This window comes from Vitis riparia, chromosome 2 (assembly GCF_004353265.1).
Source record: "Vitis riparia cultivar Riparia Gloire de Montpellier isolate 1030 chromosome 2, EGFV_Vit.rip_1.0, whole genome shotgun sequence".
In the NCBI taxonomy this organism is placed as follows: domain Eukaryota; kingdom Viridiplantae; phylum Streptophyta; class Magnoliopsida; order Vitales; family Vitaceae; genus Vitis; species Vitis riparia.
Window position 1 is genome coordinate 18,013,381 of NC_048432.1, and position 24,304 is coordinate 18,037,684.

The 24,304-nt window shown below is 36.6% G+C and overlaps 3 protein-coding genes and 1 pseudogene across 3 annotated transcripts; all 4 read right to left on the reverse strand.

Moving 5' to 3' along the window:
• Positions 1–970: 970 nt before the first annotated feature.
• Positions 971–4,674, reverse strand: LOC117904634 (cellulose synthase-like protein G3). The gene is made up of 6 exons (XM_034817333.1): positions 4,077–4,674; positions 3,050–3,199; positions 2,768–2,893; positions 2,192–2,626; positions 1,742–2,089; positions 971–1,665 (listed from the first exon to the last, which is right to left on the reverse strand). Exons 1-6 carry the CDS (start codon positions 4,665–4,667, stop codon positions 1,123–1,125), a joined length of 2,193 nt encoding a protein of 730 aa, XP_034673224.1. The 5' UTR covers positions 4,668–4,674; the 3' UTR covers positions 971–1,122.
• Positions 4,675–10,414: 5,740 nt separating this feature from the next.
• LOC117930854 (cellulose synthase-like protein G3) lies at positions 10,415–13,638 on the reverse strand. Its single transcript, XM_034851616.1, has 6 exons — positions 13,056–13,638; positions 12,470–12,619; positions 12,063–12,188; positions 11,502–11,930; positions 11,035–11,382; positions 10,415–10,957 (listed from the first exon to the last, which is right to left on the reverse strand). The coding sequence occupies exons 1-6, from the start codon at positions 13,626–13,628 to the stop codon at positions 10,415–10,417; spliced, it is 2,169 nt and encodes a 722-aa protein (XP_034707507.1). The 5' UTR covers positions 13,629–13,638.
• Positions 13,639–14,705: 1,067 nt separating this feature from the next.
• On the reverse strand, positions 14,706–18,349 carry LOC117928618 (cellulose synthase-like protein G3). The gene is made up of 6 exons (XM_034848552.1): positions 17,693–18,349; positions 16,822–16,971; positions 16,545–16,670; positions 15,998–16,426; positions 15,514–15,861; positions 14,706–15,424 (listed from the first exon to the last, which is right to left on the reverse strand). Exons 1-6 carry the CDS (start codon positions 18,293–18,295, stop codon positions 14,876–14,878), a joined length of 2,205 nt encoding a protein of 734 aa, XP_034704443.1. The 5' UTR covers positions 18,296–18,349; the 3' UTR covers positions 14,706–14,875.
• Positions 18,350–19,214: 865 nt separating this feature from the next.
• Positions 19,215–24,267, reverse strand: LOC117930863 (annotated as a pseudogene).
• Positions 24,268–24,304: the final 37 nt, after the last annotated feature.

Consider the following 24,304-nt stretch of genomic DNA (forward strand, 5'->3'; position numbering starts at 1 on the left):
AATAAATTTATCATAATACAAATAAATTAATATCTTAAAAAATAATAAATTAAATATCTTAAATTAATAAATTATACAATTTTATATATTATTTATATGTTATATAAGCTTATTATTTTAAGATTATTAATTTATTAATAAATAAAATATTCATTTATAATATCTTCTATTTATCAATTTATATTTGTTGAAGTAATACTAGAATTTTAAATTTAAATATAAATAATTTATTATTTAAGTATATTTTAAAATTTCATTCATAAATTGTAATTTAATAATTTTTTAATTAAATTTTAAATTTAAATAAAAATGAACTAAAGCCGTAGTTGCCAACCGCGGCTTTAGTTAAAAAATGAAGTCGCGTTTGGCAAATGCGGCTTTAGTATAAAAATGAAGCCGCATTTGCCAACTGCGGCTTTAGTGTAAAAATGAAGCCGCATTTCCCAACTGCGGTTTTAGTACAAAAATGAAGCCGCGTTTCCCAACTGCGGCTTTAGTGCAAAAATGAAGCCGCGTTTCCTAACTGCGGCTTTTACTATAATGACGAAAAAAAAATATTTTTTAATGATGTGGCGCCTACGTGACATCAAAGAGGCCATTTTGAACAATAGTTTCAAAATGTGCCCATTTTCAACATTAAGTTTCAAAAATGGGCCATTTTGACCCAAAACTCCAGTAATATAATAAACCTGAATCACTGCAGGATGATTCTGAGATGTAAATCCATCAGTCCATCTGCTGAAAGCTTCCAATTCCTGTTCGCTATTGATAATTCTCCCACTCTTAACCACAGTCTCCACTCTAACATCTCATGTTGTCGTACATCAGCTGCATCATAATTCAAGACTGATTTTGATTATTAACCTCTAAATAGTGTTGTATATGACTAATTCTTTCTCCTAATTTCAAATGTTGTAGAATAATTTGTAACTGTAGAATAGAGACTTCAGTCAATTGTTGACTCCAGATATGACAGAAAGCTTCATTTATTAAATGACTTTCGTTTTGATATTTGAATTACCGAGCTATTATTGGTCTTAAAACAAGATCTTTAAGCATACGTTCTGGTGCCTAGGAAATGATTAAAGCAACATCTGAGGGAAAATTTAGAGTCACCATATCTTAAAATGCTATGGAAGATGCCAAGTAAAGAGCCCATGCTAGGACAATTGAGATCAATGTGATCTTCACTGGCATCTTTCCTTCATCAGCCCTCAACACCATGGCTTCATATATGGGCCAACAGTTCACCATTGCAAAACCAACTAACAAAATCTGCAGAAGTAGATCTTCAATTCTTCCTTGCCTGAAGATTTGTGCAATGCCCCATAGGAATGAGACCAAGTTGATTATTGCTGCTGTTGTTAGTGGCAAGAACAAGGGTGATGCGACTCCAAACTCAAACATCCCTTTCTTGTATCGCTTGCTTTGTTCCTCTTCCACCGCCTTGCTTGTCACATTGAATCCGAATGTGGAAATGCCAATGGACTTGAGGATGTATTCAACCGACCCAATTGAGAAACTCGAGAGCCCCCTCGTCATCCATACTCTCTGAAGGTTCCACCACCTTTGAGTTGTCCCCCCAGATAATATTAACTCGAGATGATCTTGCCCATAAGCTCCAAGAAAACAGAATGTATACACAAAAAACCAGGGATCTGACATCTGCAAAACCATTCAATTTTTTTCAGTAAATATCAATATTATTATTATTAACTATTATTCTAGTAAAAGGGCATACCTTTGGGAAGATCGAGACATAGTTAAGCAGAGCAAGCTGGGGGAGAAAGGCATAGATCGTAATGGGAATTGACCAAATGGGCCAGAAGGAATAGTAAGCAAAACATAGGCCACTGAGAAGGTTTATGGTGAGGGTGCCATATGTGATTGGGCTATATTTGCAGAAGGCCACTTCAAGAAGGCCAATTGAATATCGCCTGGTTTGATTCAGAAAGTCATGGAAGTTGGTGGGTGAATTTCCCAGAAATGCAGGCCTTTTGGGATGGCAAAAAATGGACTTCCATCCCTCACATTGAAGCATATAGCTAGTGTACATGTCCTCAACCAGTGATCCATACCTAAAGCCCATCTGCACATTATAGAAAACGCCAATTCCGGAACACAGAATTAATTAAACAAGTATACTTCAGAACTGGCATCAATCCAATATCCCAGTAGTAACCAAGCCTACCTTGGTGCCCCATTGGCTCTGGCTCTGGCTCTCAAAATTGCAGTCTGCAACATGATGCGCCGATGCTAAAATTTCCCTGGACTTGATTGACTTGCTCCCTAGGTGATCCTGCTTCAATTCAAAGGTTTCTGATGGGCCCCCAAAGAAGACTTTCCGCCGGAAAAAACCTCCTGTACCTAGATGTATAGGGCCTTTCAGTCCATCCATTCCCGTGGGATGAATTTGATATACATGCCTGGCTTCACCACCATAAATATCATTCTTGTTGATCCCATAGAAGATCTGAGGAAACTGAACATAAGCAAGTTTTGGATCCATAGAAGGGTCTAAGAGATAACACAGCGCACGAAGAGGTGTCTGTGGATCATTGGAGTACATGTCGCCATCTAGGGTCAGGATCACTGGTGCATTAGTCATGGTGGCTGATACACGAAGCTTCAAAACATATAAACAAAAGTATTTGTATTTATAAACACATGGTTGATTCGGAACAATAATGGAAAGAAGAATTGGGCTGTGGGGGGCACTTATTTTGAAAGATCAATCATAAAGCTGGATGGCCATGAGTGAGCTTACCAGGGCATTAAGAGCACCAGCCTTGAAATTGTGGGGCAAATTGATGCTTTTCCCTCTGGATACATAAACAAGGTTGGGCATCGTATGGCCCATGACATCCTCATCTTTACCACACTCCAACAAAACCTGTTGTCATTGCATGCCCCACCATATTAGTGTTAAAAATCTTTTTGCCTCCATTAAAAGGCCTCCTTTTTTTCTAGTTAAATCTATTGCCCCACGTTATGGGGCACACCCAGAATTTTCCTTTGTATATATTAAAGTTCCATTAATATAATAAACCTGAATCACTGCAGGATGATTCTGAGATGTAAATCCATCAGTCCATCTGCTGAAAGCTTCCAATTCCTGCTTGCTATTGATATAATCATGGCTAATTATCCCACTCTTAACCGCAGTCTCCACCCTAACTCTCATGTTCTCGTACATCAGCTGCATCATAATTCAGGAATGATTTTGATTATTAACCTCTAAATATTACTATGTATGATTAATTATTTATCGTAATTACAACTGTGTATAATATAGTAGGTAACATTAGTCAAATGATGTTGGCTCTGGACATGAAGGATCATGAAAAGATTAAGTCAGCGGTAGCGAAATGAAAATGGATCCAATGTGTGGGGACAAAGAAAAACAAGAAAATCATATTAGGACTTAAAATAATACCCAATAAGGGTGGAATCCAAGGTTATGTCAGCTGATGGTAACGTTTCAACTAATCTTCATTATTTTTATCACTAAAAAAATATTTGTTTCAACATACAGCACAGAATCCAAGGTTATGTCAGCTGATGGTAACGTTTCCACTAATCTTTATTATTTTTATCACTAAAAAAAATATTTGTTTCAACATACAGCACATACATCCAAGAGAGAAGTCTAATTAGGTTGCTTCCAAATTCCAACATAAAACAATATATAACTTGGTAATTTATTGATTTTAGTTTTGGAAAAGTAGGTGAAGTTTATAGAATGTGTAGAAGAAGATGATAACTCCAAGATTCATCAAGTGGACTTTTTTGTTGTTTGCCTATACCGATCGGATAATTGGATGCTTAACCTTCAGTTATTGCTGAATTGTATGGATCGAAGAGTGTGCTTGTGTTTGGTGAGACCTAATTCAAAGAAATCAAGTCATGTGAATTGTAGAAGAAAATACCAATCAATATGCAAATTAGGGGTCATGTTAATTTTGAGTGTTGTTCAAGCTGATGAGATTAAATGTATTCCCTTCTTCCACTAGGCATTATAATTGATCCTACTTTATGAACAATTTTATCACATACTGTTGAATCTCTTAACTTACCTTAATTTGATCAGCCTCAGGGAACCACGATGAGGGGTTTGATTCAAAATAGGCCTCTGGAGACCTCTCTACAATCTTGTTCTTCCTGCAGTAAGGTAGCCAGTGGGTTGCAAACCTAGCAGCCTCCATGAAAGCAAAGAGGGTCAGCTGCGAACCTCCATCATCTGATACATATACTGACAATTTCTCTGTTGGATAATCATACGCCATCACAGATAGAGCAGTGTTCACCACACTTATAGGTGGCTCCTTGTATGGATCAGCAGTGCAGATAAACACATCCAGTGCCGGGTAATCACTCTCCTTGGCAACATGTTGAAGGTGTTCGATGAAAACCTGACGTTGGGTTGGACACATCCGAAAGGCCTGTGCGGTTGTCCACATGAAAGCCAGCACTGCATCAGCTAGAAGAAAGAGGAGGGAGACTACGGTGGTGGTGTGAAGTAGAGCAAGGAAGTGATGATACAGCAGAGCTAAGATGGCACACAAGTAGACAACTGCAAATACTCGGTTTGCGCTGGTGTGATGCAGTAGCGCCCGTGTGTGTAGAGGAAGGCATTGGCTCTGATCGGTTAGGCCTCCTCCACCCATTTCTTTGCTGGTCATTTACCTGAATGGGGTTGACCAGTTTGTCTTATATCAAAGGGTCTCCAACGGGCCGGGCCGGGCCGCCCGGCCCGGAGGAGTAAGGCCCATGGCCCAGCCCGGGTGGGCCACTGAGCCCGTTGACTGGTCAACCGGCTGGGCCGGGCCGTTCGTATATCTAAGGCCCGTGGCCCAGCCCATGGGCCCTCAAGCTGGGCGGGCTTGGCGGGCTGCTCTGGCGGGCTTGGGTAAAAATTAAAATAGTTTTCAATTTTGAAGGAAAAGGGATTCAAACCCTTTCCCTTATGGATCCATAAGAGAGCTAGCCACCAACTGAGCTAGCCTTCTTTTGTGTAAGTGTTTTGTATTAGTTATATATATATATATATATATATATATATATATATATATATATTACAAATGTTGTATGATTTTTGAAAAAAAATAAAAATGAACTGGCTGTTCAACGGTCATGTGACCGTTGAACATGCCTGCCACTCATAATTCAATATTATGACCGTTGAACGGTCTTGAAATTTAAAAAAAAAAAATAAATAAATCCTAATATTTCCCTATAAATATTAAATACCCTCAATTTTTTTCTATTCTCTCAACTCTTAAGCTCTCTCCCATTCCACAATATTTCCGATTATTGTGTTTTGTCTCAAATTATTCAATATTATTGGTGGTGAAAAACAAGCATTGATGGTTCAAAGAGTTCAAATTTGAAGGAATTTCTGTTTCGGTTATCCAATTTAGTAACATACTTCACCTTTACTTTTATTTATTTGTTACATTTTAATTTTACATTTATTATTTTTAGCATAATATTTTTATCAATAATTATAATTATGGCAAGTGGTCTTGTTCTTCATCTAATGCATGTGATAACAAAAAATTTACTTCAAATATATGGAATTTTTTTGATAGAATAGAAATAAATTTAGAAAATAATAAAAAAGAAATAAAATCAAAATGTAAAATTTGTAACAAACTTCTTAGTGGTGGCTCAAATGCAGGTACAAGTCATTTAAAAAGGCATCATGAAAATTGTAAAACTAAAAATAATGTAGATATTAGAAATTATATGCAATTAGGTAAAGATAAAAGTGGAAATTTAAAAACATTTTCTTATGATGAATCTTATTGTTGTGAAGAAATGATTGGTTATATAATAAGAGCAGAACAACCTTTCAATTTCATGGAAACTCATGATTTTACGGGAACAATGCAACGAGCTGTTAATCCTTAGTTTCAAGGTTGCTCTGGAAATACAGTTAAAAGAATTCTTATAAAAAATTTTGAAACACAAAAAGAAAATTAAATTTTTTTTTTTTTTTGCAAATTTTGAAGGAAGAATTTGTTTAACATCTGATATTTGGACATCTTTAACTCACAATGATTTTTTTATGTATAACTGCTCATTATATTGATAATGAATGGAAATTAAATAAAAGAATTATTTCATTTAAAATAATAAATGCTCCACATAATGGTAAAAATATAGCATCTTTAATAAATGATGAAATTATAGATTTTGGCATTCGTGATAAAATATTTACAATAACATTAGATAATGCTTCTAATAATGCAGCAGTATCTAGATTAAAACGATATTGGCAAATAAAAGAAGATCAATATAAAATATTTCATGTGCGTTGTTGTGCACATATTTTAAATTTAATTGTAAAAGATGGATTAAAACACGTTAATGATACATTATAAAAAATTAGAGGCATTGCTGCGGGTCTTAATAGTTCTCAAGCAAAACATGAATTATTTTTTTATTGTTGCAAATTGTTAAATATGAAAAAAAGAAATATAAATTTGGATATGCCCACTAGATGGAATTCCACTTATAAACTTTTACAAACTATTATAAAATATAGAAAAATAGTAGAACTATATGAAATACAATTAATTAGCAATGATTGTGAAGCAGATATTGATGCATTAAATGATTATGATTGACATATTACAGATCTTTTAAGAGATCTTTTTGAAGTATTTGATACTTCAACAAAAAATTTTTGTGGTGTATATTATCCATCTTCAAACCGAGTTGTCATGCAAATAACTAATATTTTTATTGTACTTAAAAAATATTTAAATTTGGATATATTTAATGATGCAATATTTGCAATGATAGAAAAATTTAGAAAATATTGGGGAGAAATACCTTTAATTTTTTATCTTGGTTTAATTGTGGACCCTAAATTGAAATTTGAAGCTTTGGATGAATGGTTAACAATTATTTATTTTAATGACCAAATAAAAATTGAAGAAATTAAAAATGAAATAAATTCATTATTATATAATTTATATAACTATTATAAAGAAAAATATGGTGATGATATATTAGTTTTATTAAATTACCACCTACCTCTATAAGTTCTTCATCTTTTTATAAAGGAGCTCTAGAAATGTCGAAAGAAGACAACAAATAGTTCTCAAAATAACACAACTGATTTAGATAGATATCTTAATATTGATTTAATTTCATTTGAAGATGATGAAGATTTTGATATTTTAATATGATGGAAATCACAACAACACAAATATCATGTGCTTTCTATCATTGCTCGTGATGTACTAACAGTTCCTGTGAGTACAGTTGCATCAGAAGTTGCTTTTAGTGTAGGTGGAAGGGTAGTTAGTGATAAACGATGCAGCTTAGCGCCGGATTCTATTGAAGCAAATATATGTGTGAAAGACTGGGTAATAGCAGATAAAAGGATATTTGATTCTATTCAAGAAGAAAATATGCTTGTCGATATGGAAAAACTAAAATCATCAAGATCTTCATGGATTTGCGATAATTCGCCATCATCGCCAAGAGATAATGATTAAAATATTTTACTAAATGTATGTCATATTTTTATTTTTATTTTTGTGGTTGAAAAATACAAATGATTGACAAATAAGTAGGTGCCAACCTAGTTGAGATGTATTTATTTTGTAGTGATGTAAACTTTTCCCACATTTTCAAATGTAATGTATATATTCAATGAATAAAATAGTTAGCAATGAATATTTTTATTAATGTAGCATTTTCTATTTCTTGAGTATATATATATTTTTTTAAGTGGTGGGCCCACGGGCAGGCCCACGCAAGAATAATGGAGATGAATGTGATCTTCATAGGCAATTTACCATGGCTTCATATAGTGGCCAGCAATTTACCATTGCAAAACAGGCTAAGAACATCTGCATAAACAGATCTTCAAAGCTTCTTTTCTTAAAACTTGTGCTATGCCCCATATGAATGAGACCAAATTGATTATTGCAGCTGTTGTTAGTGGCGACAACAGGGGTGATGCCACTCCAAACTCGGAAATCCCTTGGTTATATCACTTGTGACATTAAATCCAAATGTGGAAATGCCAATGAACTTCAGTAAGTATTCAGCCAATCCAAAAATGAAGCTTGAGAGTCCCTTAATTGTCCACATCCTCTGATTGATCCACCATCTTTGGATTGTTTCTCCAGCTAACATAAACTTGAGGCACTGGTGCCCATAGGCCCCAAGGAAAAGAAATATGTACAATAAAAGCCAAGTGTCTGAGGCCTGAAAAACCATACAATTTGTTTAACAACCATCAACTATACTATTAATCATGACTTCATAACTATAATGCTATTGATTCCTTGAATGGACAAACCTTTAGGAAGATTGAAGCACAGTTAAGCAGAGCTAGCTGGGGGACAAAGGCATTGATGGTAATTGGAATGGACCATATGGGACCGAAGGTGTAGTGAGCATAACATAGCCCAGAGAGATGGTTTATGGATCGGACTCCATAGGTGATTGGACTATATCTACAGAAGGCCACTTCAAGGAAGCCAATACACCATCACATCATTTGACTAGTATGCTGTGGAGGTTGATGGGTGAATTTCCCAGAAATGCAGGTCTAGGATTGCAAAAAATGGACTTGGATCCATCACATTGCAGTCGGTAGCTTGTGTAGAAGTCCTCAAGCAGTGTTCCATACCTAAAGCCCATCCGCACATTGTAGAAAACACAAATCAGAGAGTACTCACTTCTCCATTATTCTGTTTCTGCTGTTTTACTTGTTCTGCCTCAAGAGGACGGTTTCCACTCCCTCATCTACTGCACCAGTACTTCCAAGCAGTATGAATCAAGAAGCTTCATTTCTCTCCCCAGTTAGTCCTCTATCTCCTTCTCTCGCTCTCATGTTTGTGCAGCTTGTTTTTATAATTTGGTATGAATTTGTGTAATGATATCTATATATTCTGATGTTTCTGTAGTCACGTGAGATGGTTTGAAGGGAGAGCTCAAAGGCAAGCTTCCAACAATCTTGTTTGATGAAGAATCAAAGGCAAGGGACTCACAGTAAGTTTTAGTACTTCACATTCTCATTACGAAATTTTTGCAAAGCGCTGTAGTGCTATATCCTGCTCACTACTTAGTAAGCAAACCAAAAAGTGAACCCTGAGGCTGCCAATAACAAAAGTTACTCTAAGTAAACACACCTTCCAACATTTTTTGAGGACATATTCCTTCCTTAGAAACCCAAGAAGACATGCAGACTTGTTTTTGGATCCTGGCATGCCCTCTATACCACAATTTACCGGGAGCCAGGTACAAGTTGCATTTTTTTACCCATGAATTGGGTTCAAATCTCCAGTGACATCCACTCTTTCCTGGAAAGCACTGGTCCAAACCATCTTTAGAAAAAAAGAAGTATGACATGAATGGCATCTTTAGATTTTGCCCAGAAAAATTAAAAGGAAAAATGAAAATCCCCTCTTAAATATTGGCCTTCCAATGTCAAAAGTAGGACAAGCATCAATACACAAACCTTATGGTAAAATCCCTTAATTATTGGGTTTGTTGATGTTGAAGTTGAACCCAACTTTATAATCATTGGAAGAAGGAATGTGTTTATTAATACTCAATCAACCGTGCCCTGCTATGAAAGATAATTAGAACTTCACAGAGGTATAGAAATCATTGTGCTTATACCTATCTCCCAGCCAAAGATTGTAATGATCCGATAATTATTTGGCTCCACTCTTAGATAATCGGATGATTGTTTACCACTTCACAAATTATTACATAGAATTTTTTTTTTTAATTTTTTAATTTATTTATCAAATATGCATTCTGTAGCATGACTTGAACTGAATGTAATAATGGAACTTCTGAAAATTTCGCAGATGTTGTGTTTGCCTGGGAGAATTTAAAATCAAAGAGGAGTTACACCAGGTTCTGTCGTGCAAATATATGTTTCATGCCGACTGCATATGCCCCTGGCTTCATATAAACTCTATTTGTCCACTCTGTTGCTGCTCTGTCTTCCTCAATACCAAAGCAGGCAATCCAGTGGCCCCTGTTAGACCCGAACATCGCCAGCAAGATAACCAGAACTCCAAGTAGCACAGACAAAATGTCTCTTCGCAGCAACAAGAAGAAGAAAACATTGGTGTTAGGTTGGATATCTCTGATTCTTCCAGAGGACAGCAGATGGTACCAACAAAGGATTGTCTAGCTCGAGTTTAAGAGAGCCTGGAAGATAGTCTGAGTTGCCCACTTGCATGGACAGTGAAATGAGTTATCAGGATCAAGAATCGGTTGTTCTTCACATTGAAACATATTCAGAAACCTAAGGGAAGTTGAGTGAAGTAGTTTAGAGATTGATTGCTAGTTTATTAATTTCATCAGGGAGTATAAGGTATTGTAAACAGTACAGAAAAGAACTTGAAAACAATTCTATAGAGACAAGTACTCAAAATGCCATAGAGGATGTTGAGTAAAGAGCCCATGCTAGAACTACAGAAATCACAGTAATTTTCAGAGGCAATTTCCCTTGGTCTCTCCTCCAGGCCATGGCTTCATATACTGGCCAGCAGTTCACCACTGCAAAACCAGCCAAGAACAGTTGAAGAAACACATCTTCTATGCTTCTTTGCCTGCCGGCTTGAGCAATGCCGGATAGGAATGCGACCAAGTTGATTATTGCTGTTGTGGTTAGCGGCAAGAAAACCGGGGATGGGACTCCAAACTCGAAGATCCCCTGCTGGTATCGCTTGCTTTGTTCTTCTTCAACCACCTTGCTCGTCACATTAAACCCAAATGTGGATATGCCAACATACTTCAGCAAGTACTCAACCAATCCGAACGTGAAACTCGACAGTCCCCTCATCATCCACGCCCTCTGATGGTTCCACCACCTTTGTGTCGGCCCGCCGGATAATACAAACTCAAGATAGTCTTGTCCATAGGCTCCAAGGAAAAGAACCACGTATAACCAACACCAAGGATCTGATATCTGTAAAACCATGTTGAGTTTTCTTAGTTGAAATCGACTCAATAATATAATGCTAATGGATGCATAGATGGGCATACCTTTGGGAATATTGAGGCAGAATTGAGCAGAGCTAGCTGGGGGAGAAAGGCATAGATGGTGACTGGAATCGCCCAAATCGCCCAGAAGGTATAATGAGCAAAACATAGCCCTGAAAGGAGGCTTATCGATTGGACTCCAAAGGTGATTGGGCTATATCTGGAGAAGGCAATTTCAAGAAGGCCAACTGACCATCTCATGGTTTGATTCAGAGAATCATGGAGGTTGATGGGTGACTTCCCTAGAAATGCAGGCCATTTAGGATTACAATAAATGGACTTCCATCCTTCACATTGCAGCAGACAGCTTGTGTACACGTCCTCAACCAAAGAGCCATACCTAAAACCCATCTGCAAATTGTAGAAAACAAAAAACGAATCCAAATTTGTGCTCAAAAACTGGTGATCCTACGCGGGTTTTGTTTGTTTTCTTTGCGAAAATGCAAATTAGGATAAGTAACTAAGCCTACCGTTCTGCCCCATTCGGTTTGGTTCTCATACTTGCAGCCTGCGACATGGTGTGCCATTGCCAAAACCTCTCTAGACTTGATTGAATGGCTAACCTGCCGATCCCGGTTCATTTCCAGGGTTTCAGATGGGCAACCATAGAAGACTCTTCGCCGGAAAAAACCTCCAGAGCCGACATGTAAGGGGCCTGCTAGTCCATCCATTCCGGGCATATGAACTTCAGACACATGTCTCAGTTCACCCCCATAGATATCATTCTTGTTGATCTCATGGAAAACCTGAGGAAACTGAACGTACCCAAGTTTTGGATCCATGGAAGGATCTAAAAGGTAGCACAGCGCCCGCAGAGGCGTCTGTGGATCGTTGGAGTACATGTCGCTATCCAGGGTTAGGATCACTGGTGCATTTGTCATGGTGGCTGATACTCGGAGCTTCAAAATTTAAACAAAATTGGCATATGCATGAAGATAGGCGATTCAGGATGATTAAACGGAAAAAAAACTAGAGTGGGGGTTACAAAAATTGATGTGGATTTGTACTGGAACATGAGCTCTAAATCTTACCAGGACGTTAAGGGCACCAGCCTTGAAACGGTGGGGAGAATCTGTGCTTTTCTCTCTGGAGATGTATACAAGGTTTGGCATCCCATGGCCAGTGACATCCTTGTCTTTGCCATGCTCTAATAGCACCTGTTTTCAGGGCTTGTAAGAATGCATTTCGTTACATTTGCTGCTGAAAATGGATAAAGACCCATGTAGATTCTACTAAATACAAGTGATTAATTTTCATTAAAAATATTTAAACTGAGGTGATCTCTTTAAAAGACAATTTTCAATTAATGTTATAGAAAGAGCCATTTTTCAAAAATCCTTTACGGCTTGTGCCCAATCATAAATTGGCGTGATGTAAATCGGAGGGGACCCTTTCTAACAACTGCTAATGACCGATTAGAAGTTTCATGAAGATAAACCTGAACTACTGGAGGATGGTTCTGAGGTGTAAATCCATCTGTCCATCTGCTGAGAGCTTCACTTTCTCCTTCCTTAGTGATATAATCATGGCTTATGCTCCCTCTCTTTACCACATTCTCCACCCTCACTCTCATGCTCTCATACATCATCTGCATACATAATTGACAATCATTTTGGTTATTCAACGATTGCTATACGCTTTCAGTCCGTTATTTTCTCCATAAATATTACTTACTATATGTACAAATTTATTAATTTTTATAGCTTGGTAGTTCATTAGTTTTAATTTTAATTATAATATGTTTATAATATAAAAAATGAATTAAAATTCACTTCAACTCTAGTTTATTATTTTATTTAACATTTTAATCTTTATAAGGAAATATAAAAAATTGATATAATTAATTATTTAATATATTTATAATTAAAAATTGTTTTTATTTTTAAAATTTTGCAACTATATAAAATAAATAAATTTATATGACTTAAAGGTATTATAAAAGGTGAATTAACTAAAATTTATATCATTTTCGAGTTCTCAAAATTGCCGCCCATGGTTGTGGAAGAAATCAAATAATTGTTTACCTTGATCTGATCGGTCTCTGGGAACCTTGAGGGGTTGGAGGATCCAAAATGTACCTTTGGACACCTCTCCACAACCTTGTTCTTCCTGCAATAAGGCAGCCAGTGGGCAGCAAACCTAGCAGCCTCCATGAAAGCAAAGAGTGTGAGCTTGGAACCTCCATCATCCGATACATATACCGACAACTTCTCTGTCGGATAATCACATGCCATCACAGATAGAGCTGTGTTCGCCACATCCATAGGTGGCTCCTTGTATGGATCAGCAGTGCATATAAACACATCAAGCCCCGGATAATCACTCTCCTTGACGTAATGCTCAAGGTGTTCGACGAAAACCTGACGATGGGTTGGATACATGCGAAAAGCCTGTGCGGTCACCCACATGAAAGCTAGGACTGAATCAGCCAGAAGAAGGAAGACGGAGACCATGGAGGTGGACTGGAGTAGATCAATGAAATGGTGATAGAGTAGAGCTAAGATGGCACAAGAGTAGAGAAGTGCGAATGCTCGGTTTATGCCGGCCCGGGGCATAAGCATCTGGGTGTGAAGAGGAAGGCGTTGGGTGCCTGCCATGGTTTTGGTGGTAATGGAGATAGATAGTTGATGATGCTGTGCTGGTTTCGTCTCTTAAATAGAGGAAATGGACAAGGGTTTTCTTGTATTCTTCGCCAACCATATGAAGCGACAGAACCGAATAGCATTATCGATTGTTTTAAGAAGACTAGGATGGATGTGAATCAAATTTTTCTTTCTTCTAAATTGCTTATATTTAATAAAATTATTCATCACCCTAAACTATAAACCTAGTCAATTATACCATTTTTTTTTTTAAGATAGTAGAACTTAAAAACAGTTTTTAAAAACAAATTTAAGAAAACATGACCAAACAAGCCCTTAATCTCAGAGGATTTGAACTTAACATGCATATCATATTTCTTAACATATGTGCATTTCCTGTATTTAATGTATGCATCAAAATTTAATCATGGACTTAAGTGTTCTTTGGTAATTGTTTTTTAAAATAGTTTTTAAAAACATTTCTTTAATGTTTTGTCAAATAAAAATATTTTTGAAACTTGAAATGTTTTTAATCTATTTTTAATATTTTAAAAATAATTTTTATATTTAGAACTTTATTTTTAATTATTATATATGTTTGTATAATTATTTTTTAAAATACATAACTCTTAAAAAACAAGTAAAAATAATAAAAAATAATTAAAAGATGTTTTCTAAAAGCACCTTATTTTCTGATTATCAAACATGTTTTCTGATTTTTTTGTTCTAAAAAATAAAAAGGTATTCTAAAAAAAAGTTGGGAAACATAGTCCTAATCTCTAGCCAACAAATTTTTTATTTGTAAGGGACAATTGAATGACATGATGATTAATTAAATAAATATATATATATATATATATATATATATATATATATATATATCTACTTAGAATATTTACTATATATAACTAAATTTTGCAATTGATGTTGTACTACTTAAGTTTGGGGTTCAAAAAGAACCTTTAAAAATATTTAAATAAAATTCTTAATTATAATTCTTACATCTTCTAATGTGGTTTGTCTATATTTTAAAGAATCATAAGTACCTTAAAATATCATAATTATCCTTATCTTTAATAAAAAAAAAAATTCTAAAATACAACCTGCAAATATAAAATTTAATGATCGATCATCACAGTAGTTATTATTTCTTCTTTTACTCAAAGGCTTGCATATGGCTGACTCCGGCCCCCAACCAACCATAAACTATTCTACCTCAAAATAGAAGAACATCTAATTGAGAGAATCAGAGTCAGCAAATCTCAAAATGCCATGGAAGATGCTAATAATCTGTAAAGAGCCCATGCTAGAACAATTGAGATCAATGTGATCTTCACTGGCAATTTCCCTTCATCAGTCCTCAACACCATGGCTTCATATATGGGCCAGCAGTTCACCATTCCGAAACCAGCTAACAACATCTGCAGAAGTAGATCTTCAACCCTTCCTTGTTTTAAGACTAGTGCAATGCCCCTTAGGAATGAGGCCAGGTTGATTATGGCTGCTGTTGTTAGTGGCAAGAACAAGGGTGATGCAACTCCAAACTCGAAGATCCCTTGCTTGTATCGCTTGCTTTGCTCCTCTTGAACCACCTTGCTTGTCACTTTAAACCCGAAAGTCGAAATCCCGATGGACTTCAGGAAGTATTCAATCCACCCAAATGAGAAACTTGAGAGTCCTCTCATCATCCACATTCTCTGATTGTTCCACCACCTTACCGTTGTCCCCCCGGATAATATGAACTCCAGATTATCTTGTCCATAGGCTCCAAGGAAAAGGAATACATAGATGAAAAACCAAGGATCTGAGACCTGTAGAACCATGTGGATTTTCTTGCTAAATATAATTTCTATTGGTAATCATGTATACATAATTATAATACCATGGATTAGATACATACCCGTGGGAAGATTGAGGCGGAATTGAGCAGAGCCAGCTGAGGGAGAAAGGCATAGATGGTAAGGGGAATCGACCAAAAAGGCCAGAAGGCATAATAAGCAAAACCTAGCCCTGACAAAAGGTTTATGGACCGGACTCCATAGATGATCGGGCTATATTTGCAGAAGGCTATTTCAAGGAGGCCGACCGACCAACGGGTAGTTTGATTCAGCAACTCATGGAGGTTGAGGGGTGAATTTCCCAGAAATGCAGGCCTTTTGGGTTTGCAGTTAATGGATTTCCATCCCTCACATTGCAGCTGATGGCTCGTGTACAAGTCCTCAACCAAAGAACCATACCTAAAGCCCATCTGCACATCGTATAGAAACCAGAAATAGTATCTAAATATGTTCTCCAAAAGTGGTATCCCTACATGGGCTTTGTTTCTTTTCTCTATTTATGATGTGATAAATGCAAACTAGTACAAGTAATTACTACCAGCATACCTTGGTGCCCCACTTGGTTTGGTTCTCAAAATTGCAGCCTGCAACATGGTGAGCCATCGCTAAAGCTACATTGGACCTGATCGATTTGTTCGTCAGTTGATCCTGGTTCATTTCTGGGGTTTCTGATGGGCCACCAAAGAAGATTTTTCGCCGGAAAAAACCTCCAGAACCTACATGTTGAGGGCCTGCCAACCCATCCATTCCGGACATTTGAACTTGAAACACATGCCTTAGTTCACCACCATATATATCACTCTTGTTGATCCCATGGAAGATCTGCGGAAACTGAACATACCCAAGTTTTGGATCCATTGAAGGGTCTAAAAGATAGCACAGCACGCGAAGAGGTGTCTGTGGATCATTGGAGTACATGTCGCTGTCTAGGGTCAAGATCACTGGTGCGTTTGTCATGGTGGCTGATACTCGAAGCTTCAAATACATATAATTAATTAAGCAAAATTATAATATGAAGAATATGCAATGATATGCACATTTCAATTGAACGATCAACCATAAGTAATCTTTAAGTCATTATTAAAGCCCTTACTAGGACGTTAAGGGCACCGGCCTTGAAGTGATGTGGGGAATCCATTCTTTTTTCTCTAGAGATGTATACGAGGTTTGGCATGCCATGGCCAGTGATGTCCTTGTCTTTGCCACACTCTATTAAAACCTGTTTATGTCATTACACTTGTTCAGGACATCAAATAAAAAAACCCTCCTAATTTTCTTCCATTAAAAGGAGTAAAGTGATTTTTCATTAAGACACAAAATTAGAATTTTGCAGCATGTATAGGATGACAGGTTGCATTAAGAACATAAACCTGAATCACAGGAGGATGATTCTGAGGTGTAAATTCATCAGTCCATCTACTGAGCGCTTCGATTTCTCTTTGATTGGGGATATAATGGTGGCTAATGCTTCCTCTCTTGACCACATTCTCCACCCTATCTCTCATCCTCTCGTACATCGACTGCATCATTATCAATACTGAATCATTTTGATTATTCGTACAATAATTTTTATATCAAATGATTTTGCAACAAATATTACAGTTCATATATAGTCTTCTGTAAAAATAAAAAATAAAAAAATATGAGCATGTAACATCATTCAAATTTCAAATGCTAAATTTAAAAATTAATTTACAACTAGAAAAATTTAGGATAGAGTTCAAAGATATTTAAGCTGATGGTAATTGTTCAACTAATCTATGTTTCTTATTCAGCAAAAATGCTTGTTTTTTAGGGAACCCACTTCACATAAAACCAACAAATGCCTACATAAGTGCACTAGCTTGGTCAAGCTTTGATGTAACCAGGGTTAATTTGGTTCTTCTGAGTCAATTATGGTGTCCACCAACAGATGGTTCCTATTAGGTTGGTTTAGGCTGAAAGTGACATAACCTACTGTTGTTGGCCTATGCTTCTTGGGTAATGAACACCATAAACCAAAAAGAAGGAAAAAAAAATGGAAAAGGAAAAGGAAGAAGAAGAAGAAGGGGGGAACGTCTCTTATCCCTTGCTACAAGGGAAAACCCCTTGATGCTTGTGGCAAAGTTTTCTGCAAATGGTCCTTCATGGGATAATCCAAAGAGGACTAATAATGAAGTATATATTCTCAAGGGGCAAATGAAAGAAAAAAGGAAAAATAATAATAATTAAGGCTCCTAAGGTGGAGTTTTGGAATTTTACCTTAATCTGATCGGTCTCAGGGAACCATGAGGGGTTGGACGCAAAATAAGCTTTGGGGCACCTCTCTACAATCTTGTTCTTCTTACAGTAGGGTAGCCAGTGGGAGGCAAACCTTGCAGCCTCCATAAAAGCAAAGAGAGTCAGCTGGGAACCGCCATCATCCGACACATATACCGACAGCTTCTCTGTTGGATAATCGTATGCCATCACAGACAGAGCAGTGTTCACCACATCAATCGGTGGCTCCTTATATGGATCAGCAGTGCATATAAACACATCCAAACCCGGGTAATTACTCTCCTTGGCATAATGCTCAAGGTGTTCAATGAAAATCTGACGTTCTGTGGGACACATGCGAAAAGCCAGAGTAGTTACCCACATGAAAGCCAGCACTGCGTCAGCTAGAAGAATGAGGAAGGAGACTATGGAAGCGGAATGGAGTAGAGCAATGAAATGGTGATATAGCAGAGCCAAGATGACACACAAATATACAACTGCGAATACTCGGTTTGCTGGGGTCCGACGCATGAGCGCCCTTGTGTGAAGAAGAGGAAGGCCATGGCTGCCGGTGCTCTTCCTCTCGGTCGGCTCTCCCCCTCCCATTTTTTTCCCTGGACAAGGTTGTGAGTATACCGTAGTAAGCCTTAATAAAATATACATGCGCTCCAGAATAGGTAGTGTCCAAGAATGTTATAGTTTTTGTCTTTTTCTACCACAGATGGCGTGAAGAAAAGGAAAATGGATGTCTTTGTCATGAGGAAGAAAAACAGTGTGATACCAATGTCGTAAAAAGAGTAAATTCAAGAAATTATCAACTGCTTTATTAGGAGAACAGTGTATGAAATGATTGTAGGTGATTTTTTAAAATGCTTTTCAAGAAAACATTTTTAATAAAAATATTTCAAATTTTATTACTTTCTGTCACATATGTCTGCTCATTTATTCATCAAATTTAATTTTTTGTCGGTATGCTTTAAGGGGAGTTGGCCCAATATGGTTCATTTAAAATTAAAAAGTACAAATGTGGATGTGATTTGACCTAAAAAATATTCACTATTCAGAGGGTCTTAACCACGTGGCCATGTCAGTCGAGGTACTCCGTTTTTATTTTAAAAAAATAAACATGTAGACCATAGTTGGGTTTCTACCTAACTTTTTAAATAAATGACGTGTCTCTTCTTGATTTAAAAAATATAAAAGTCCCTTTTTTATTTTTAGTGATTCCCCTTGACTTTACAAGAGTCTTCTTTTTTCATTTGAATTCCTCTTCGATTTTCAACAAAATTCATCCTCCCATTTTTAAACAATTGACTGAAAAAGTCTAAAAAAAATCTCGTTCATCTCTCGATCTTTCCATCTCACCTACACTCTTAAGGTCAATGATTATATTTTGACATCCGCTTTATTGAGAAATTAAAATTACAACCGATTTCCTATACTTGGAGATTGCACTTTGGCAACCACATTTCTGAGCGATCTTCTCTTCTTCCTCAAACTCTTATCTCATTAATTAGGTATTTATATTGGCCTTAAAACAATTACCCTTAGCAATGTATTATGATACTGAGGAGCTAATGGAACAAGCAATGAGAAAATTAATTAAGTCACCATATTTTAGAATGCTATGGACGATGTTAAGTAAAGAGCCCATGCTGGAATAATTGAGATCAACGTGAGCTTCACTGGCATCTTTCCTTCATCCGTCCGCAAAAGAATGGCTTCATATATTGGCCAGCAATTTATCATCGCAAAGACTGCCAAGAACATCTGTAGAAGTATACCTTGAAGCCTTACTTGTGTGAAAACTTGGGCAATGCCCCAAAGGAAAGAGATGCAGTTGATTATGGCAGCCGTTGTCATTGGCAATAGCAAAGGTGATGAGACTCCAAACTCGAACAGCCCTTGGTCGTATCGCTTGCTTTGTTCCTCTTCAACAGTCTTGTTTGTGACGCTAAATCCAAATGTGGAAATGCCAATGGTCTTCAGTAAGTATTCCGCCAATCCAAACAACATACTTGTGAGCCCTCTCATCATCCACACCCTCTGATCATTCCACCACCTTTGGATTGATCCTCCAGACAACATAAACTCAAGACAATGTTTTCCACATATAGGCTCCAAGGAAAAGAAATATACGCAAGAAAAACCCAGGGCCTGAAGCCTGCATGTAAGACCATACAATTGCTCATGAGTATCAATTATTTCAATTGATCATTATTTATAATACTAATTGATCAATTACTGCATATATGGGGATGTATACCTTTGGGAAGACTGAGGCACAGGTGAGCAGAGCTAGCTGAGGTAGAAAGGCATAGATGTTAATTGGAATGGAGGAAACAGGCCATGACGCCATGTGCCCATGACATAATCCTGTGAGAAGGTTTATGGAACGGGCTCCAAAGGTGATAGGGCTATGCTTGCAAAATGCCACTTCAAGGAGTCCCACACACCATCTTACAGTTTGATTCAACATGTCATTGAGATTGATGGGTGCCTTTCCCAGAAATGCAGGCCTTTTGGGATTGCAGAAAATGGACTTCTATCCTTCACAATGAAGTCGATAGCTTGTGTAGAAGTCCTCGATCAACCAATGTTCCATACCTAAAGCCCATCTGCACATTGTAGAAAACATTAATCATAGAGTACTATTTCTCAAAATCACGTGTCCCAATTATAAGTGTTACTATTGTTTGAGCCCCAACCCCCCACCCCCTCAAGGATTTGTGTTGGTGTTTTTAATTTCCCCTCCCATGTAGTGCTCAGTGGAAGAATGAATTCTACTAACCTGCACCTATTAATGTAAGCAGAACTCTACCCTTTTATAGTAAACTAGCCAGTACTAAAGAACCAACAAACATATATGGCTCAGTGCCTCATGTGGTTTCCTTCTCATAAGTGCAGCCTGCAACATGGTGTGCCATTGTTAAAACTTCTTCCGACTTGATTGACTTGATTGACTCGCTCGCAGCTCGATGATCCTGGTTCAGTTTTGGGATTTCCGATGGGCCACCAAGGAGGACTCTTCGCCTGAAAAAGCATCCAGTACCTACATATATAGGGTCAGCCAATCCATGCATTCCCTTGGTTTGAATTTGGTACGCTAATTTGTGTTTCCCTCCATAAATATCATTCTTATTTATCCCATCAAAGATCTGAGGGAACTGAATGTACTCAAGTTTGGAATCCATAGAAGGGTCCAAGAGATAACACAGCACACGAAGAGGTGTTTGTGGATCATTGGAGAACATGTCACTATCCCGTGTTAGGATTATTGGTGCATCGGTCATGGTGGCCGACAGCCCTAGCTTTAAAATGTAAACAAAGTGATTTTTTATATTCATGTGTGTATTTACACACACATATATATAATGTATATGTGTTGAATTTTGACTTAGTATCTGCTAGAATTTGAATTTTGAAGTTAAATATTGCAGCAGGAGTCTTTAACAAAATCTGCAACCTCCAAATACTTTCTTGTTTTTATTTGGTCAAGATTTGGTTATTTGGTTTCTATTTTATAGGAAGCAGTTGCTCATTATCTAGTAGCTTGATTTTCTTATTCTAATGTTATTTCAGTTACAAACTCGTGTATAAATCTAACACTCTTCATCAATAAAACTTGTGTTCCAGCAACTCAAAATATGTATTCTACATAAGTGTTTAAATCTTAGACCAATATTGTGGTATCAGAGTTGAAGTTATCTTGAGGAGCCAGTGAGTTGAGTAAGCCTGAATACCTTGAGAGTGCCTAAACACCTAAAAACTCGTGAGGTGAGTGAACCCAAACACCTTCTAAAATCATCTAGCAATGGAAGAGTTAAGTCTCACAACTACACCATCAATTCTTGATGGAGACAATTATGAAACTTGGGCTGTTAGAATGACAGCTCATCTACAAGAACTTGATGTTTGGGAAGCAGTGGAAGAAAATTATGAAGTTCATCTCATGGGAGCCAATCCAATTGTGGCTTAAATGAAGACGTATAAAGAAAGAAAGATGAGAAAGGCTAAAGCGAAGGCTTGCTTGTTTGCTGTAGTTTCACCATCAATTCTCATAAAAATCATGAAAATTGATTCAACTACAAAAATTTAGGAGTATCTCAAGGAGGAATACAAAGGAAATGAAAGAATCAAGTACATGAAGGTGATGAACTTGATTCGAGAATTTGAAATGAAGAAAATGAAGGAGTCTGATGTTGTTAAAGACTATGGTGCACAACTTCTTTCAATAGCAGACAAAGTTAGGCTGCTTGGAAAATAATTTTCCAATGAGAAGATTGTTCAAAAGATATTGGTTACACTTCTTGAGAAATATGAAGTTACAATTTCCTCTTTGGAGAATTCAAAGGATCTGTCAACTATTAGCTTGACATAATTATTACATTCCTTGGAGGCCGTGGAACAAAGAAAACTCATGAGACAAGGAGATACTGTAGAAGGAGCATTTTAAGCAAGAATGCAGAAAAATGCATGCCATAAAAATGGCAAGATGAACAATAACAAGCCAATCAACAACAACCAAAAAAATGGAGTTTTTCCACCTTGTTCTCTTTGCAAGAAGACAAATCATTCTCCACAAAAATGTTGGTGGAGACCAGATGTGAAATGCAACAAGTGTGGTAAATAAGGACATGTGGAGAGGGTTTGCAAAAATCAACAGCAGAAAGAAACTAGTGCAACAGTTGACTATTGTCAGGATGAGCAATTATTTGCAGCAATGTGTTTTGCTAATAAAAGCACCTCTGAAAGTTGGCTTGTCGATAGTGGTTGTACAAACCACATGACAAATAATCCAAATCTCTTTTGAGAACTTGATAGAACAACTATTTCCAAAGTCAGAATTGGAAATGGTGAGTATATTCCAATGAAGGGCAAATGAACAGTTGCTATCGAAAGCCAAACAGGTTTGAAACTCATTTATGATGTTTTGTTTGTCCCTGACATTGACCAAAACTTACTCAGTGTTGGACAGCTCGTTGAGCAAGGATTTAAAATTTATTTTGAAGATAGGAATTGCATTATCAAGGATGTTAAAGGCAAAGAGGTGTTTAACATAAAAATGAAGGGCAAGAGTTTTGCCTTGAATTTATTGGAAGATGAGCATGTTGCTGTTTTACAAAAAGATAGCACAACAATGCTTTGGCACAGAAGGCTCGAGCACTTTCATCATGATGTTGTGCTCTACATGAAGAAAAATCAAATAGCTGAAGGACTTCCTGACTTAGAAAAAGATCTTCATATAAGTGCTACTTGTCAATATGGGAAGCAAACTAAACTTTCCTTTAAAAAAAAAACATCTTGGAGAGCAACCCAAAAATTGCAATTGGTGCATACTGATGTTGATGGACCTCAAAAGACGCCATCCTTGAAAGGGAGCATCGTTCACCAACTCACTACACCATATAATCCACAACAAAATGGAGTCGTGGAGAGGAAAAATAGAACAATTTTGGAGATGACAAGATGCCTTCTGCATAAAAGAGATCTACCTAAAAAATTTTGGGCCGAAGCTACAAGTACAATAGTATATTTGTTGAACAAATTGCCAACAAAAGCATTAAAGAAGTAGACCCCTTTCGAAGTTTGGTTTGAGTTTCTACGTGGAAGACTTGGAGTTTGCATCTACTAAGTTCAGAAGGAGTGTTGAATTTTGACTTAGTATTTGTTGGAATTTGAATTTTGAAGTTAAATATTGCAGTTGGAGTCCTTAACAAAATCTGTAATATCCAAATATTTTCTTGTTTTTATTTGGTCAAGATTTAGTTATTTGGTTTCTATTTTATAGGAAATAGTTGCTCATTATCTAGTAGCTTGATTTTTTGATATTCTAATGTCATTTTAGTTACAAACTCATATATAAATTCAACACTCTTCATCAATAAAACTTGTGTTCCAACAACCCAAAATATAGTGTTTAAACTTAGACCACCAATATGTATATATAATAATTTTTTAGAGTCACTAGTGGGCTTATACAAGGACATTTAAGTGCACCAGCTTTGAAATGGTGGGGGCAAAGTCGTGCTTTTCCCTCTGGAGATATACACAAGGTTGGGCATGGTATGGCCAGCGTTGTCCTTATCCTTACTGCTCCCTGACAAAACCTGCCTTCAAAGTTGCTTTTCATTGTAATATTAAATGAAACGCCCTTAGTCCCATATGTAATGATAAAATGGTAGCTGTCAGCAGTGGTGATTAATCACTAATTTGTGGTACTTTTTATCGTTAACTAGCGGGCAGTCTTATCGCAACCCCACTTAAGTGGCCCAAATCATGAAGAGCACCAAGTAAATGTAGAGTTTATTAAGAAATATTTTTCATCTAATTTAAAAAATAAAATAAAAAATAGAACAGATTTAAGCATTTGGATGATTTTAAGTATTTAAATGAAATATAATGTAATATCGAATATAATGCACTGATAACCTCACAAAAATATCCTTGAAAAATTAATTTGCAATATCAACTTTTTGAAGTCTTCTACTTCTTAATTTCCATCAGAAAATTTACTTGTCGTGTGTTGTTATCATTAAAGAAACTAAATCAAACTTTGGTCTAGCAATCTCTCCCATTTTTTATAATGATAAAATCAAAGTTTGCAAAAATGCC